This window comes from Rutilus rutilus, assembly GCF_951802725.1.
Source record: "Rutilus rutilus genome assembly, chromosome: 2".
Classification (NCBI taxonomy): Eukaryota; Metazoa; Chordata; class Actinopteri; order Cypriniformes; family Leuciscidae; genus Rutilus; species Rutilus rutilus.
The window spans coordinates 20,162,958-20,181,786 of NC_140210.1; the positions used below are offsets into that span (position 1 = coordinate 20,162,958).

At 35.9% G+C, this 18,829-nt stretch overlaps 1 protein-coding gene across 1 annotated transcript in view; it reads left to right on the plus strand.

The window, feature by feature from the left end:
- The window catches only part of dlc1 (DLC1 Rho GTPase activating protein), a 134,095-nt gene that overhangs the window by 20,448 nt on the left and 94,818 nt on the right, over nucleotides 1-18,829 (plus strand). Inside the window, exons 4-6 of the mRNA XM_084402152.1 lie at nucleotides 3,619-3,768; nucleotides 3,965-4,105; nucleotides 17,226-17,259. Of these exons, the coding sequence (XP_084258278.1) occupies nucleotides 3,619-3,768; nucleotides 3,965-4,105; nucleotides 17,226-17,259 (325 nt within the window). The remainder of the gene's footprint in view (nucleotides 1-3,618; nucleotides 3,769-3,964; nucleotides 4,106-17,225; nucleotides 17,260-18,829) is intronic.

Genomic DNA, 18,829 nt, shown 5'->3' on the forward strand with positions numbered 1-18,829 from the left:
GTTGAAATACAGTTCTAAAATAACTCAAATGAAATACAGAAACTTAATATATATATATATATATATATAATTATTTTATTTTTTTTACCAAAAAAACTAAATCTAATTCAAAATATTAACAAAAACTATAATAGCATATAAATTACCCTAAAATAGCGCTGGTTATAATATAAACTTTTATATAAAGTATATATATATATTTATTTGTATATATATATATATATATATATATATATATATATATATATATATATTTATTTATATATATATATATATATATATATATATATATATATATATATATATATAGTATATGTGTATTATTTATAAATATAAAACTTGTATTTAGTTCAGTTTTAGTTAGCTATTCTGTGAAGGCCACGTTCACACAACAGCAGAATATGGTTAACCAATCATATAAAAAAATTGCGCTGTGTGAACGGAACCATACTGGACTAGTTATCTGTCACTTCATGCAGTGCTAGAGACAGCTCTTCTGCAAAGGGTTTTTGTGTGTGGTTCTGTTTTAGGTGACTTACAGCAGGAGATACTATCTCTGCATCATCTGAAGGTTCTTGGCTCTCCATCATGCGCGAGACGGGAGTGCAACGGTTAAAGGCGTCCGGCTAGCGCATGTTTACATTGAAGCTGCTGTCCGTTAATGAACATTTGATGGATGCACTGATCTTTATCATTCTATATAGATCAGTGGATGGATGAACTTGCGGTTAATTTGGACTGTGTCGTGTCAAAAGTGATAAGACTTTTCAGTTTTATGGACGTCGCCATCTTTGATATCACTTTGGTCACTGTCGCTATGGTTACTAGTAAGAGAATATGGGCTTGACTTCCGTTGAACATTCATACAGATAGTATTTGAGACACTACTGTAAATTGCTGTATGAACGGGACATTACCAGATCTGTAAGTAAATGCGGTTGTCAATCCCAAAAATTGACAGTGCAACGTTATTTAACGCTATTAAACATTGCAAAGGATTCCAAGACTTTTTTATTTACATTTTATCATAGTGTATTTCCAGGAATAGATAATAGATTACAAATAGCGTGTCTTTGACTGCACTTTAACAGACAGATTATATTCTGCCTGACTCTGCTCACAGAGAACAGTCCTAAACAAACAATATATTTTCTGTGACAAAGTGCTCTAAATTAGCTCAACACACACTCACACACACACACATTCAAAGCAGAATGAGGAACTTTTCCTGTTCTCTGGCCCTGTTGTCAGCTGATGTGTCATGAGCAGCATGATTGTGTTTGTTTGACCTAATTTTATGGAATTTAAGTATAGAGAAAAACAATACATAAAGCACAGTGTCTTTTAGTTTTAGTTTTGTGGAACACAACACACATTCATGCACATCCTTTGTGATGATATGCTAAATTTGTCAACAGCTGCACCAGTCACACCTAATCAGTAGCACTAAATGGCCTTGTGACTGTAATGAATGTGTTTGTGTGTGTAAATCGCAGCCAAAATCTCTTTACAGCATGACGGTGTTGGAGTTAAAGTACTTCACCTTAAAACATAAACTTACTTATTCATCCTCATGTTATTCCCTACCCAAATGACCTTCAAAGGAACACAAAATTATGCTTTTAATCGAATGTTTCTGCTTTTCCTACCAATTTCATTTGACATGACTGATCAAACCTCAAATTCGAATGAGATTTTCAATAATTATTGATTCAAATTTCAGGCCATTCCTCATGTTAAGCTATCATATGGTTTAAGAAGTATACTGTACAGCATATAAAATAATATAAAGTAAAAATTGCACAAATGAGCTCTTTTATGTGTCTAGACAGTACCACTCCCCTTTCACTTTCATTAGAACAGAGCAACATTCTTCCTTGTGTTCCACTGAAGAAAGATAATTGATAATCTGATTTTTTTGGTGAACCGATTTTTAAACCTGCAAGTACACTTTTTACAATGACTTGAGCAAACATTTTCCACATACAGTAGAAGTGCTCATCAAATAAGTCAATCAGCTAATCCTCATGACCTGTGCTCTATATTGAAACACTAGAACAAAAACAAACTTTTAAAAACCTTCAAGGTGTCTGGAGATAAAATGTGTGTTTGGGACAATGAATTGTATTTTTGTTAGCTCATTATTAGCAGAGTGTCTCTCTTTCTCTAACTGTGTGCTCTGTGATAGACAAGCGTGTATTAAGGGTAAATACCAGAACAAGCTACGCAAGCCCTTTACACACTGCTCTGCTTTGTGTGGGGCTGTTTGCACAGGCCTGGTTCAGACACAGGGCAAGTGCCAGCATCATTCCTCTCTGCTTGAGTAGCATTACAACTTGTGTTTTCCACTCTCTCTATCTCTCTCTTTCCTCTCTGCTAGTAATTTAATCATTCCGCCACTGTGGACTGTGAAGATGCAGAGAAGGGGATTTTGCTTACCAAAAACAGTTAACAAATAGCATCTTCTTTCTGCATTTTTTATTTTCTTCAGCTATGGGATTTAGAAAGTAATTAATAATGCAATACGTTTTAGAGAGCATAATTAGTACAGTAATCTAATAACACAGTTAAAGATGTAATTAGTAGCTAGTAATTTATATTTATTTTTTAGAGTAAGTTACCCAACACTGAATATAAGTATAATTTATAATAATTTAAATAATAATTTATTGGCATTAAAACCAGGCTTTGTAATATTGTCAGAAAAATATTAGTTTTTTTATATATATACTAAATAAATAACTTTTAATTCATATTTACTGTTTTTTTTATTTTTTATTATAGTATTTATTATTAATTAAATACACCCACTTTCTGTATTGTTATGCACTTTTATTTTCTTCAGCTCATTTTCAGCCATTTTTTTTGGTAAAAAAATGTAATAATATAAATAATAATTTAAAATATTTAAAATAATAATCTATTGCCATTAAAACCAGGCTTTGTAATATTGTCAGAAAAAAAATATATATATTTTTTATATACTAAATAAATAACTTTTAATTCATATTTACTGTTTTTTTTTTTTATTATAGTATTTATTATTAATTAAATACACCCACTTTCTGTATTTTTATGCACTTTTATTTAATTTTTTTGGTCAAAAAATGTAATACTATAAATAATAATTTAAAATATTTTAAATAATAATCTGTTGCCATTAAAACCAGGCTTTGTAATATTGTCAAGAATATCTAAACAAACACAATGAAAGTAAATTCTATATTATATATTACAATAATTATGTAAATTATTTTTTATTATAATTCAAATAATTATGTATATTGTTTTCTATTGACAAAAGAAAGTCTCACAGGTTTAGAAATGATAGATGAGGGAGTAGTTTATAACAATTATTTTTAGGTTAACTGTTCATAATAGCACTGGCCACTATTAAGGGTAAAGAAAAGAAATAAAAAAAGATTAGATTAAATATGATGATGTGTTGCCTCAGCTTGCATGGAAAAGTCCCGTCTTCATCCGAGTCGCCGGCTGGTCTGCTGCGACGTATGTTTTAAGAATTGTCATTGGAAGCCGTCAGATTAATGTCAGTGTTGGTTTTAAGATTACATTTCTCGAATAAAATCTGATTTTGCTAAACTGTTTTTCTCCTTTCAGAGCTCACGGGAGGAGAGGGAGAAGGAAAGGTCACGTTTGGACTCCATGGTTCTGTTAATAATGAAGTTGGATCAGTTGGACAAAGAGATTGAAAATGCTCTAAGCTCCTCCCTCAGTGGAACTCCCAATTTAAAGAGGCGGATCATCTCTGTGAGTGGCCACCAATCAGAAGCTTTCATGCAAATGATACTCTAATTTCATCTGAAAGACTTGTGATGATGATGTATGAAATTATGGTCAGCAACTGCATCAGATCTTCAGTACAAAATCTATGTAAAGTACTTGACACAGGTTTGATACAGTAGTGATTCTTTTTATATGACGATGTCACTCTTTCCTTAAACAGGAAGTTGATTTAGAACCGCTGGATTCAGCAGGAAGTCTTTCAGCCTCCTCCCAGTCTCTAAACACCTCACTTTATCGCTCTTCATCATCACTGTCCTCTTCAGGACCCTCTGGAACTTCTGGGGCTAGACCAAAAAATGAGGTTAGTTAACTAAAACCTGTCATTGAACAACTTATCAAATCAAATACTAATAACTAAATACAAGGTTTTCATTGGTGTGAGGAGAACCTTTACATACCATTCATACTTTCTTTGGGCTCTGGAATTGGTTAAACCTGGTGTCAATCATCTCTTATGCACTTTTTAAAGAGGCAACTGAAGTGTCCAACATTTAGACTTGCTTTTCTTTATGATGAATGGCAACGTAAACAGCAAATTAGAGTGCGCTATGGTACCAGCAGCCACTTTAAAGTTTACTGAAGAGAGACTCTCTCTCTGTCGCTGTCTCTCATCCTCCCTCTCATTTTCTTCTTTCTGAGCGGCTAAAGCTGCTGGAACATGATAATAACAGCCTTTACCGCCTGCCAACTTCCACCAGCCAAACACACTGAGAACATTCTTATGATCGTCCCATCTTGTGCATGCACATGTCTGGATGTCTACGGATGTGAGCGATTGAGTTTTTTGTGTGAGTTTGTGTTCCGAGGTGAGCGAAAGAGTCTTCCATCTGATTACCCAGTGCATGCTTGACTCCACATTTCAGAAGCACATGGCAAACAACACTTAAAATGTCAGTAAGAGGCAGGGGAAGATGGATGGAATGTTAAGTTTTAAAAGCTCTGTTTAAGAGCAGAAACAAGGTAATGTGGTGAAGGACAAATAAGTTGTTGATGTTATTTATCGATGTCAAAAGTCATAATGCTTTCAGTAGATAAGTCAGTGTCATCAAAAACCTTGAGTTACAGGTATATTAGCATTTATGAACAAAATTGAAATTGGTGATATTAATTTAAATTGTGTTAAATTAAAAAAAGATTACTGTATTTGAATCCAATCTGTACTTAAAATTCTCCCTTATCTCAATGGGATCCTTTATGTTTCATCTTTCAGTCTGTAGTCATCTTGACTGAGTTAATAGAAAAAATTAAGCAAGTTTCTCATTGAATGACTGTGTCCATTTAATCTTGATCAATGGGTCAACATAGCAGACTGCTCAGACAGAGGTTAAGGAGACGAGACTTAAGAAATGGAGCCAGAGAGCAGATCATTGATACACTATAATGCAATGACACAAGGAATGCAAGTTTACACGTTTCAGCAAGTACCCACAGACTCCATTGCGCATGTCGCGAAATACAGATGAAGTCATTCCTGTTTACAAGAGAAACTACTGTTTACACTGACACTATTCAATGTCTTTGACCATCAAGTGTGTTTGTTTGTTTGCAAGTGTGTGTCCACTTTGTGTTTGTTCGTTCCTGCCATTCCTAAACGGATTACATAAGTGTACCTGGTAAATACGTGAAAGATTCTGCCTTTTGATACACACACAAACTAACTAGAACATTCTTTCTCTTTCGCTGACATCTTTGCTCTTGCTAAGTTATGTTAAATACTGACGGAGCACTTCAAGCTAAAAGGCCTTGGCTACCCTTGTATGTCATTTGAGCTAGTACTGACAGTGAATTCCCAGAATTAAGTTTATTGAGGCGTCACATACTAGGTGTGTGTGTGGGAGGGGGGTGTACAGGTATACCCTACGTTATTGGGGCAAAATTCCCCCACAAAGATGACAATATCCAAAGTCCTTGTCCTTGTGGGGAAATTTTTTGTAATTCAATTTTAAAATAATTAAAAATATAAAACGGTTAGGCTATTTTAAATTGTAAGAACTTAAAAAAACAACAAAAAAAAAAAAAAAAAAAATTTTTTAATCAAATCTTTGGAGCAGCTTTGGAGAGACTTATTTCTAAAAGCATTGAATCAATTCTGACCCTGAACTTTTGAAAAGTATCCTTATTTATTACCCTTAAAATTAACAGTTTTAGTAGCAAGTTCTTTTTTGTAATAAGTAGACGAAAAATGTTTCTTTGTCTAAATCCATTCCAGCTTGGAGAGTAGTTATCTTCAACAATATTAAAAAAATATTCCAATATTTTAATCTGGGTTTGTAACCCCTTTTACTGCAAACTTCATTAATTTGCACCTCTAAGTTGAATATTTAATAATTCAAAACTCCGTCATATCAAAGTTATGTGACCACCTTCCCTAAGTGTTTATGAATAATTTACCTTGTTGCTCTTATTGGAACTGAAATAAAAGGTTATTTTTTATTTTTTTGTTTTAGATGACGGGTTTTCCGTTAAACAGTGATAAACAGCTAAGCTGTGGATAAGGCTTATTTTTCCTATCAGTTTTAATAAGTTGGCCTTGGTGAGAATGAGGGGATACTGGATGGCAAAAGAGCAAAAAAATCATGTTTTTAGAGAAGGATGTGGAAAATTGAACCTCATTTTTGACCTTAAGCAGGAAATCTGTGTTTTCCGAAATGTTCAAGGTCAGGCGTGCTGTATCAGGCATTCTTAGAGTGCAAAACAAGGGCTTTGTCTTGCTCTGTGTGTCAGAGAAAATAGGGGAAAAGCAGACATGACACATAAATGGAATGATATCATTGATATTACACATCACAAAGACCCACTTTGAGATTTTGGTTTATGTAAGAGGATTAAAAAGAAAGAGATAGTTCTGTTTAGGCAGTCATGGAAAACATCTAAGCTGCTTTATGAATATGCTTTCTCCCCCTTTAGATTCATTTCTATACTATCTGCCGTGAGTATTTCCAGCAGTCGTTGACTAATAACATTAATTCATCTTAAAAATGCTCTCTCTCAGTGGTCTGAATATGTGGTACAGTACATCTAACATGTGTGGTTGTGTTTGTCTGTAAGTCTTTGTTTCTCTCCTCACATGAGCCAGAACCCTGAATGTTTCGGCCCACTTTCATCTCGTAACTCAAGCTTGTCAAGAGCACAAGACGTTTAGTATATTTGGCTTGCAGCGTGGTGTTGATAGCTCATTGGCCCGGCATGGGCAGAACTCAATATATTTGTCTGAGGCCCCTGAGGTCTCAGCATAAGAAATCTATCTGTCTTAAGGGGTTTTCATCTGTCGGAACTGGCGTCATATTTGTATATCAAACAAAGGATGGCAGCCAAAGTGAAGTACAGTAATTTGTTGACTATACATTTATAGGCTTGAAATGGCAGGAGATTGAGAGATGTGCGTGACAAGTTTCCCTGTGTTTGAAAGCATTGATAACTATAAATCATGATGTAAATATGCAAACACGCACAGGCAGAGGGGAGCTGGAAACAGGTGCTGTGTACAGTAAACACACACAAACATGCTCACAGTGATATTAAATATAATAAATGTCATTTAAAAAAATGTGAATATAAATATCGCATATTGAAGTACTTTGCATTATGTGATATAGTAAAAAAATATTGGATGGATAAGTGAATGATTATACTTTCAATTATGTGATATTCATAGTACAGAAAAATAAAAGTGAATGAATGACATTTTTATTCATCAGAAGTATGACTTTGTATCTCATGATTTGACATCTATTAGTTGTATTTTATTTTTATCTCACAATTGCAACATGTCTCATAACTGAAACTTTATTTCTTGTAACATAAGTTTATGGGAAAAATAAAAATAAATACAAATTAGAAAATTGTTACATAATGCTAATATGTAAATAAATATGAATAGGATAACTCAGATGTGATCTTGGAGGAATTTGATGATAAATGTTTGAGTTCATATTAAAATCTCTGACTTTTGCTTGTAGACTTTAGTATCTTGGCAAATCTGAGCAGTTTGTGAGAATGACTCACGTGAGAATCTTTTACTGAGGAGCACAAGACGTAAGACAAAGTATCCATTTGATCTCGCTTTAACCTCATTGCTGTCTAGGACTAGTCATGTGATTTTGTGTTGCATTCAGTGTGTATGGATTCCAGTTAGGGTCAAATGTATAAATATAGTATACAAATTATGAACACATTTTTTTTCAGAGTATAAAAATACATTGTCTATCTGAAAAACGACTAACCAAAGTGAACATTTCAGAGGTTTTAGGTTGGATGTACAAGGCTAAGTATAAATTCTCAATCATCTTTGATTTGTAGCATCCAGGCAGCATTGGTCTTGCTCTTGTGTCTCTTTCTCGGACCACTGTGCCCAGCAGGGTAATGAGCCTCCTCATGTGCCTCTGCATGGCACCCTAATCCTGCACCATAGGTTAGCCTCATTTCTTGTTTTCCCAAAGTGCCGTCTGCTTAATTCAGCATCTTCCATTGTTATTGGAGCCTGGATTATACTGGATTACAGGGATTAGCATCCCGACTCTCTTTCTCTAATCCAAGGAGTCAATTAGGGCCGGAAAAAAAGGGGGAAATACCAGCTATTGTGAGGTTAGTGACATTTGGAGGGAATGTTCTTCACTCTAAGAGTATGAGTCTCTACAGAAATGAGACGTAGTTCCTGATCTTGCCTTTTTGAAATCTTTTGTATTGAACCATCAACTTCTAGCCTATAGGGAATGAGAATGAACTTTCAAGGCATAGAGAGAGAAAGCTGTCCCCTATTGACCAGTTCCATTCATTCTTATTTTGATGTGTTGTGTTTTACAGTACAAACTGTTCCAAACCAACGGATGATAGTGCCCCCAGTGAGCAAACAAAAAGCAACTGTTGCAAGATAAAACCTAAAATACTATTAGCTTGGGATCAGTCATTGTCCGCTTTATGTCCTTCGTAATTAGAATTGGTACAAATTATTCTTTGTATCCTCATTGTCCTCTGCTTCCTGTGGGTCTCTAACCATCATATTGTTCAGACCATACCACATGACTGTTATATATTTTTACAGTAGCATGGTTAGACCATTTTTGATATTGCATTATGGTAATGATGGAAATACAAGTATACTTATTTAATCAGAGTATTAAACTTTTAAGTTTGTATCCTCAAGTTCTCATTGAAACGATTGGACCGTTTCTGTATGCAGCTGGCTGCTTTTAGCTTGGATTGTAGCTTGTAATGTCAACCGTGATCTCTGAGTCAAGGATACAGTTTACGCCATGTAACATGCCCTGAGGGACAATTTACATCACTTCCTGCCAAAACGGTTTGCATAAAACATATGGAAGTTATTATGGGGTAAAGAAGAGGGTGTTCTCACTGCAGAGAGGGAGAGAAAAAAAAGAGGGGTCGTTTTTTTTCCCACGTTTCTCAGTGCACGTGCAGGAATGCCTTCATTAGTTATGGAAAAAGTTTGAGGTTTGGGGGGTATAGATAGCATCTGTGTGTCTGCATACTCAACAAACAGTATGTATTATATTAAGTATAAACACTAAATAAGGTCCCTTCTGAGACCTGAAACGGAAGCAAAAAGTACCTGGTTTGTGTATACATGCAGAGCATATGTGTATAGGTATGTTTATCTTTAATAAACACATTTGTATCTGTCAAAGAAGTTGCAGTAAGAATGGTCATTGAGACACATGAACACACACATACCCACTCAGGCTTTGGGTGGGCCAGTCTGACCCCTACCAGCTGCACATTCTTAACCAGACTAGGGGGCTGGTATATGTTGTACTCAACACACACACATGCACACACTTCTATGTTTTATGGGGATTTTCCATAGACATAATGATTTTTACTGTACAAATTGTAGATTATATCCCCTAACCCTAAACCTATCCATCACAGAAAAAAATCTTAAAATTACAATAAAAAAAACAATACATTTTCCATAAAAATAATATATACCAGTAAAAACAGTCTTAATTTTTCACTGTTTAACATATAATCCCTTGTGAAAAAGAAGTGCACTTAATTGTGTTGAATGTAAACTTGTACTGTACTTTAAATCTTATAATTATTGTTTAAAAAAAAATTGCTTGCAGATAATATACTATTAATTAAATAAATGCAATGTATGTACTTAAAGAGAGCACACTTGCATGACTATATTTCTTGACACACACTTTTAAAAAGGACACTTTGTTTTATTTTAAAGTATATTTTAAATCATTGTTTTAATAACCATTTGCCATATACTTTAAAGAAGTACAATTATTTTGAATAACATACTAAAGCACATGTAAAGTACTAATTGAAGTGTTATATTGCATTTCAATTTGATGTTTTAAATGCCTACTAAATTGCAACTAAATTGCATTTTTCACAAGGAATGTCTTTCTAAAATGACATTCTGATTGTTATCCTAATATAAAATAAAAATAAAAATTGTGCTTCTTTGGTTTCAAAAGCAGTGCAAGTCTTCTGAATTTAATGTTAGTTGTTTGATGAGTACAACATATTTGGCTTTTGGAGTTTTCATTTAATGATAATCATCGCATGTTTGACTTCAGATATTTCTTGTATAACTGAGTGAATGCTGCCTTTCAATCCACATAATTCTACCCTACCAACTGTTTTAATGCGTTTCTGATCAATGTTTATCCCATCTCTCTCTCTCTCACTCACACGCAAACACACACACACACACACACACACACACACACACACACACACACACACACACACACACACACACACACACACACACACACACACACACACACACACACACACACACACACACACACACACACACAGCCATTAAATAAGTACTTGAGTGCTCTGCCCCGTTGTTGTTTTTTTCTGTTGGACACCTGATACGACCTCTGATCCCTAATGCCGTGACAACCTGTGCCCAGGGACCTTTCAGGCCAAAAAATGTGACCCAATCCTGCCCCATAATGACTGGGGACACATACTTGCACACACGATTGCATACTTAAACACACACATACCAAAAAAACCTCTCACTCTCATGACTGAAATGTAACATATGACATTTGTATACTTGGGTGGTCCAATGCTGCTGGGCAAGTGTGATGGACCCTGAAGAGTTACTACATTGTAAACAATTTCTTCCACACTCAATTTTAAGACGGTAAAATGTTTTAAGTTCTATATTTTCAGTTCAAGTTTTGTCACTGCAATGACTGTAGTGTTATCATTGTCATGGTGTTGCTATGTGGTTTTAAAGGTGTTCTTATTGTGTTTAGTGTGTTGCTTGCTAAAGCAGATGTTTGTTCCCTGGTCACTTACTGCTACAGTAGTTGGCTGAAATTGGTCGAGTTTCTTCTTCAATGTAAATCTATGGGAATCTTTTGTTCGATCACTTGTAAAAGTAATAGTAGCCTACACTTTCAAAAGGCCGCATGAAAGTAATTTCAGTAAGACCACAAGTACGAGAGATAGTAATAGTGATGCTTGTCTGTTTTGCTGTTCTTTCTGTTATGTATTCATTTCATTTATCACATTGTCCTAATTTTCTGCCACCTCATTCCCTGCTTCCTCTCCATCTTTTCTTCTTTTGTTCTGAGCTCATTTTAACCATCTTCCCACTCGTATGAGGGTGGTGGGTGGTGTGTTTGGGATAGCACATGATAACAGTGCTCTGACTCAAATATAGTTATTCTGAGTATGCCAGAAGTTCTCCGAAGTATTAATAGTATTTCACTGTCGGTGGCCTTGAGTTGATTCTGTGAATTTGAGAAAACAACAGGCCCACACATAGTGGAATGTAGAGTGTGTTGCTGTGGTGGTCACAGTCACACTATGATAATATGGCTAACTCTCTATACTGCATCATGTTTCATAGTATTTGCAGACTCATAATTTCACATTATGGTTGCGAAACCTGAGTTGACGGGTTGTGGACTTTTTAATGCACGTTGAGGTATTTTTTGTGCTATATTTTACAATCGTGTTGGTGTTGGCGTGCATGTGTATGTAGGCTATGCGTGATTTACTGTTGATAGCTCTCAGTGTGCCAGCATGGGGGACTCTTTTGCTGTTAGCTAACATTGCTAAGGTCATTATTTAGCCGTAAATCTGAGAACCAGCATCGTTTTTTTTTTTTTTTTATACGGATTATGTCAATTTATGTGTATCTGTGTGATTCAGATAAACCATTTTCAGGTATGTGTGTATTGGTGTCAGTGTTTTTGTGTGTGTGTGTTCCCTAGACAGATTGGGTGCAAGACAATTCTTTATCCAAACCTCAGTATCAGCTCCATCAACAAGGAATGGAATGCAATGGGTGGATTTGTTCTCAGCTATGGAAAAATAGTGTTGTCGGGTAGAATATCTTTTAAGGAGAGGAAAAGTCTTTAGTCTATTGAGCATTTCAGAAATTAGTGGTAATAAAAGTGAAGTGTGCAGTTTTATGTTAATGCATTGAAATGGTGCGTTCACGCCATCTCGTAATTACCGTAACAGTTCTGAACTGTAAAAAGTTTTTTTTTTTGTAATTTTGTAATTTGTAATTACAAAATGTAAACTCTTTGAGAGCTATGACTTGTACCACGTGGCCGCTGTTTCACCTGACTACTGGAGATTTAAAGTGTGTTTGACTTGAAGCGGTGCTGTGCAGACTGATAGGTGTTTGACATCAAAGTACCACAAGAGCGATTCAAATGCATGCAGAACTTTATTTATGGAAATTACAACATGACTTGAGCCAAAGCTATAAGTTAGCCAAATCCTGACCAGTCCAATTGCAACAATAGCCCTTTTCACACAGCAATCCCGGTAAATTACTGTAAAATTACCAGAATGACTTTACCGGTAAATACACAAATATGCTGTTCTTCACACAAGCAACAGCATTCCGGCTTTTTACCGGTAAGATACCATTCACACATCAGCACCAAAATAATGGTAAATTCTGTGATGACAGGCATAAGGGATGATCAACAATAAAGATTATATGTGTGAAATGGGCTAATGACTCGACCAATGGTGAGACTTTAAGGCGGGACTATCAGTTTGTCCAACCAACTTTGTGTTTAAGGAAATTACTGCATTTCTGCAAAGGAATTATTTTTTGGCAATTCCATTGGGTGCCACTAGAGGTACATAATATTACACAGATACACACTTCACCTTTGAACATTTGCTCATCATTCACACCAAAAATCCTTTAAAGGGTAACTAAACCCCTGGTCAGAGCCTGACTCCACCCACTGGCCATATTTGAAAAATGCTGGAAAAGTGGGCAGACCCCAGCGGAGAAAGAGGGGACGAACCGAGGGCGGGGCTGAGCGGGGGGGCGTGCACCTGAGACCCGCAGTGACCGATTAATTGACAGCTGCTGTCAGACTCTAAAATGGAGAGTGACTGGAGTGACGCAAGTAGCTTTGCAACAGAGCTGTCATTTGAAGTCGAGGACTTTTCTCCCCCACCTTCACCTGAAGTGGAGGAGGGTGAATTGTTTGTGGACACAGGGCCAGAGCCATATCAATTCGAGCCGCTGGCTCAAACTGCGGTCTTAACTCCCGCATCGCGATCGGCATCCAACGACGCTAGCGAAACAGCAAGGGAGAATGGGGCTAGTGTCTGAGTGAAAATAAATACTTCCTCACAGGGTCGCAAGACGACGTAAAGTACATGCATCTGGTGAGTTTTATCGAGTTGATGTCAATAGCACGCGCTTTCTGCAGGCATATTCATATTTTGCCACTGTGTGAAAAAATCCAGCAAAATGCGCCGGCGCGTTTGTCGACCCCAGAGGATTAACTTTAGCCTAACCATAAATTGTGATTAAAAATAAAATATATATGATCACTCACATCAAGACGCCGCTGCGGTGGTGGAGTCCATGCAGGAGGAGCAGCGTTTGGCACTGCGTCGCTTTTCAGCGCGAGCTGTGTGGAGAAGCCCATTTCTACTCTATCCTGATCGTTTTCAATACTCGCAATTCCAACTCCTGACAGTGGTCTTGACTAAACAAGATGGTTTTTATACCGCCAAGGGCGTGGTAGCTCGTACCAAGGGCGTGGTGAGCTGGAACCTGCTTACGTCACGTGCCACCGCTTACGTCACGTACCACCGCAAACATCCAATAGGAAAATTCAACTGCAGTAGCTACCGTTCAACCTGAAGAGGGCAGCACTCAGACGTTTTTACACCATATATTGTAGAATTAAAACACTTTATACCCAAATGCCAAAAAAGTTACTCGAATCAATGAACAGCACTAATAAAGCCCCATTCTTACAGATCATTAACTAAAAAAAGTTGGTTTAGGGTTTAGTTACCCTTTAAGAATGTTTCCATATCTCTTTATAGTCATGTACATGCTTTGCAATGAAGATAACAGGGATATATGCGATACTAACATGAAAACGATGGCAGATATGTGATTTTAGAATGTCTTAGGCACACTGTGTCCATAAAGATCACAATCACTCCTTAGATAACACTCCTTAGATAAGCCACTCGCACCCCTCACATACATGTATATAATCCCCAGCATGCATCTGGCTGGGTGGATTGGGTGGACGCAATGATGAGGGTATGTTAACAAAAGAGAAAGAATGTGGAAACAAAAAAACAAAGGTAGATAAAATAAGACAGCGTGATAACAGAGGGCAATAAAGGAATTGACGAGAGAGATAGAACATGAAAGAAGACAGAAGAAAGAGATAGATAAAGAAGAAGAATATGGTCTGATGTTTTTAGGAGAAAGCCACATTCTTCATATAACAGGATGCATCGTTCTTTCGAGGCAGATGATGGAGGTGTTTCTGTCAGTATGATCTGTTCCAGGGACTTTGGGATTACACAAGGTCAAAGATCAGTGGACAGAGCAGGAGTTCTGTGGATGAAGGTCACCCGGAGACTGAGACCCCGACATTCCTTTGGAACTACAGAGATTCCTGTTCTGTCTGACTAAAAAGTCAACACAAATGAATAATGAACAATAACTAACAAAGGAACAGTTATTAATAGCCATTGCTCTTTCGGGAAAGAGTCATTTAGAGGCCCCGTTAAATCAAAATTAGAGTTTTATGGCTTTTTGTTCATGTCTTTTAGCTTTGAGGTCATATATATGCTATTGTCAGTGTTATTTTAGTATTATTTCTTATTGCAGTGTAGTATTATTCATTATTATTTTAGTATTTATTTATAACTTGAATTCGATTTTATTTTTTGTAATTTCAGTTTTCATTTTAGTTTACATTTTAGTAATTTTGTTTGTGCTTGTCATTTTCTTTAGTTTTTGTGTTTTAATATTTCTAAGTGGCTTTAGTTTATTTACTTTTAGTTTTAGTTTTATTACTTCAGCTTAAACTTATTTCAGTCAGTCAAGGCAGCATTTGTAATTTATAATTTATTTATTTTTACGTTTAAGTTTTTCATCTAATATTTATATTTATATTTTAGAAATAATAAAAAATAAGTTTTAGCTATCAATTACAATACTGTATTGACAAAACAATTTATGTAAATACAATACATGCCCCTAAACATGCAGCAGTTTGATTTTTTTTTTTTTTTTAATCTCTCCTTTCTAGGAAAACAGTATTGATGACTCATCCTACACTATGTAGATTTGTGTCCAATCAGATGCTCTCAGCAATGAAAATGTCCCACCACAAACTACCACCTGCATCTGACTAGCATGACAAGCATAGTATGGAAAACCATGGCTTATTGTTGTGGCATAACTAAAGCCCTTCATTATGTCCCGCCAAAACTTTCTGTTTAAACACAGGTAGAGCCTTTGCAAAGGTCATTAACCAAATCCACAAATGTGCTACATTTGGAAGGTATATTATTGCCTTTGCAAAGCAGATTAATAATTTTTCCAGGCAAAATGCTGTGGCTAAAATAATCACTTAGACACACTTTTTTGGTACTTTTCATTTGGGTTCTCCACTGAGACGTGTCGACATGGTAAAACTATGCAGCGGTTTCTTTTTGTCTCATACCCTCCTTGTTGAAAAACAAACTTTTATCAGCGTTATCAGTAAGTACACACATGATCTAACAAATTATGGATAATCACATTCAGTCATATGAAGATAAAACAGACTATCAGGCATTTAGAGTATATGTAAGCATACATTTCTCTCTCTCTCTCTCTCTCTCTCTCTCTCTCTCTCTCTCTCTCTCTCTCTCTCTCTCTCTCTCTCTCTCTCTCTCTCTCTCTCTCTCTCTCTCTCTCTCTCTCTCTCATCTGTGTGTGTGTGTGTGTGTGCGCGCGCGTATGTGTGGTCCTGGTAAACCCTACGTTATGAGGAAAAAATGTCCCCACAAAGATGGTAATATCAAAAATCCTTGTCCTTGTGGGCACATTTTTTGGTCCCCCTGAGGAAAACAGCTTATAAATCCAACTAAATTATGTTTTTTGGAAATGTAAAAATGCAGAACATTTTGTGTGATGGGTTGGTTTAGGGTTGGGGGATAGAATATACAGTTTGTACAGTATAAAAATTGTGTTTGTGTGGCCTGGTAAACCCTACATTAGATTTATACATTACATAAATCATACTAAGTGATACTTTTTTTAAATGTAAAAAATGCAGAAAGTTTTCTGTGATGGGTAGGTTTAGGGGTAGGGTTAGTGTAAAGGGATAAAATATACTGTTTGTACAGTATAAAAATCATTATGTCCATGGAAAGTCCCAATTAAACATAAAAACAGTGTGTGTGTGTGTGTGTGTGTGCGTGTGTGTGTGTGTGCGTGTGTGTGTGTGTGTGTGTGTGCGTGTGTGTGTGTGTGTGTGTGTGTGTGTGTGTTGGGGGGTATCTTGTATCTGGTTCATAAGGAGGAGGGTGTTTTCAAGGTTGAAGAGGCTACACAAATGGCCTTATTTCTTGGCCAGCTGCACTTGGTGGGCATGAACACATACACAAACACACAGTGTTTTACTCACAGGGACAGGTGGTAGGCTAGTTTATACTGGCTTGGTTTGAAATGCAAACTATGTTTATAGAGTTATATTGTGAAACTGAACTGTTGTATTGGTCCTTCCTGGATCCTGATGAAAAGTGAAATATGAATTCATAAAACATCTGAATTCAATTTCAGGAATTTCAAATCTAAGCTGACCTTCAGACATGATAAAATGTATTTTAGGGATTTAAAGGGATAGTTCACCCAAAAATGAAACTCAAAAGAAGATATTTTGAAGAATTTCAGTAACCAAACAGACCATTTGCCATTGACTTTTTATGGTATTTTTTCTTCTCCATACTATGGAAGTATTACACTATGGAAGTGGTTACCCTTCTTCAAAATCTCTTCTTTTGTGTTCAGCCGGAAAAAAAAAAAGAAGAAGAAAGAAATTCATACAGGTTTGGAATAACTTATTTTTAATCTTATTGTATTTCCTTGTCATTTTCAAAATATGTTTTCTTTATTTACTTTCTTTCAGACCTCTGCTGTACTTTCTGAGAAAGACAGAGCAGGTAAGTCCACATCATCTCAAGTTTTATTATCATAGCCTACATTAAGCGGTAGAAGCGATGAAAAATGTATACAGAATGGAAAGCAAAACTGTATGTTAAAAAAAAAAGAAAGAATATGATATGATATGATAATGTTATATATGGCTGTTTCCAATATTAGGATATTCAGTTAATGTTTTCAATATTTGTTTCTCACCAATTTATCAAAGTGAAAAATCTTATTAAAGGTTATGAAAAACGTTTATCAGATTTTGTAAATCCGAGTCAAGTTAAGACATACAACCTTGCTTTCCCGCCAAAGGATGTCAACTGGTAGCACTGGATCTGTTTAAAGCACTAGCAGATGTTATTCAGTCAGACTATCAGAACAGAGACCTGTAGATGTGTCTGGAAATGATTAAAGATTATTACAAGAGTGATATATATCTAGAACAAACCTCTTCGTTCCTTTATGGATGCATGACCATTTGCTGGCTAAAATAGATGCTTTGTTGGGGCAAAGCATTTCAATTGTCTCACCCTCAGGCTAAGGACAAATGTAGCATACTAGCTATTAACAGATTGCTGTTAGCCATTTTCTGCTGCTTATGTGGTCATTTGATGTTCGCTGACTACTATATATCAACTATTATACTTGTACAGTCATTTGTTGTGTACTTTTTGTTGACTAAAGCCCTATTCGCACTGGATTAGTATTATCTGGTGACCACGTGTGATTTAGAAATTACCCACCCACATCTGAATTTCGTGTGGCGCATTCGCACGGGATAAGCGAAGCCTGTGATTTTACTTGAATTTACTGACTTATCTCCCGGATATGATGTCAATAGGCTATTGCTTGGAAATGTCTTGTCGTTATAGGTCAAGCTGTATGAAATATCTTAAACAGAAGAATGTTCCTTACCGCATGCTGCTAATCATTCATCTCCATCTAATCAATCTTTTTGTTAGTGCTCTTCTGATGGTTTTCAGCTTTCTCTTTCTGCAAATTGTATAGTTATATGGTGTAGCGGTAGCCTATAGCGATATGACCCAGCACCCAAAATACTATCAAAACACTCCAACGCAGCCTCCATTCTTCATGAAAGATGGATAAAAAAGCGCACAGGAAACAAAAACCTTGAAAAAAATTATATATGACCCCGCCATATATATATATATATATATATATATATATATGTTCGCCGTGTTCGCCGAAATATGGTAGGTCATTTGCAGGAGAATTTTTACTTTACGAATTACAGACATTGCCAATTCGCACGGGATTAAGATCACAGGCAACCTCCGCAATTATTACAAATGACTAAAGTTCACCAGGTAATACTTATCCCGTGCGAACAGGGCTAAAAAGTTGTTTCAGTTACATCAATGCTGCTATGCTCTTCACCAAACACACCATAATCTAACGTTGAGACTTTCAATTGTCATGTTAAATGTAATAGCACCAGAGTCAGAAATTACTTTCGACATTCACTATGATAAAAAAGATAGAGATAGATAGATAGATAGATAGATAGATAGATAGATAGATAGATAGATAGATAGATAGATAGATAGATAGATAGATAGA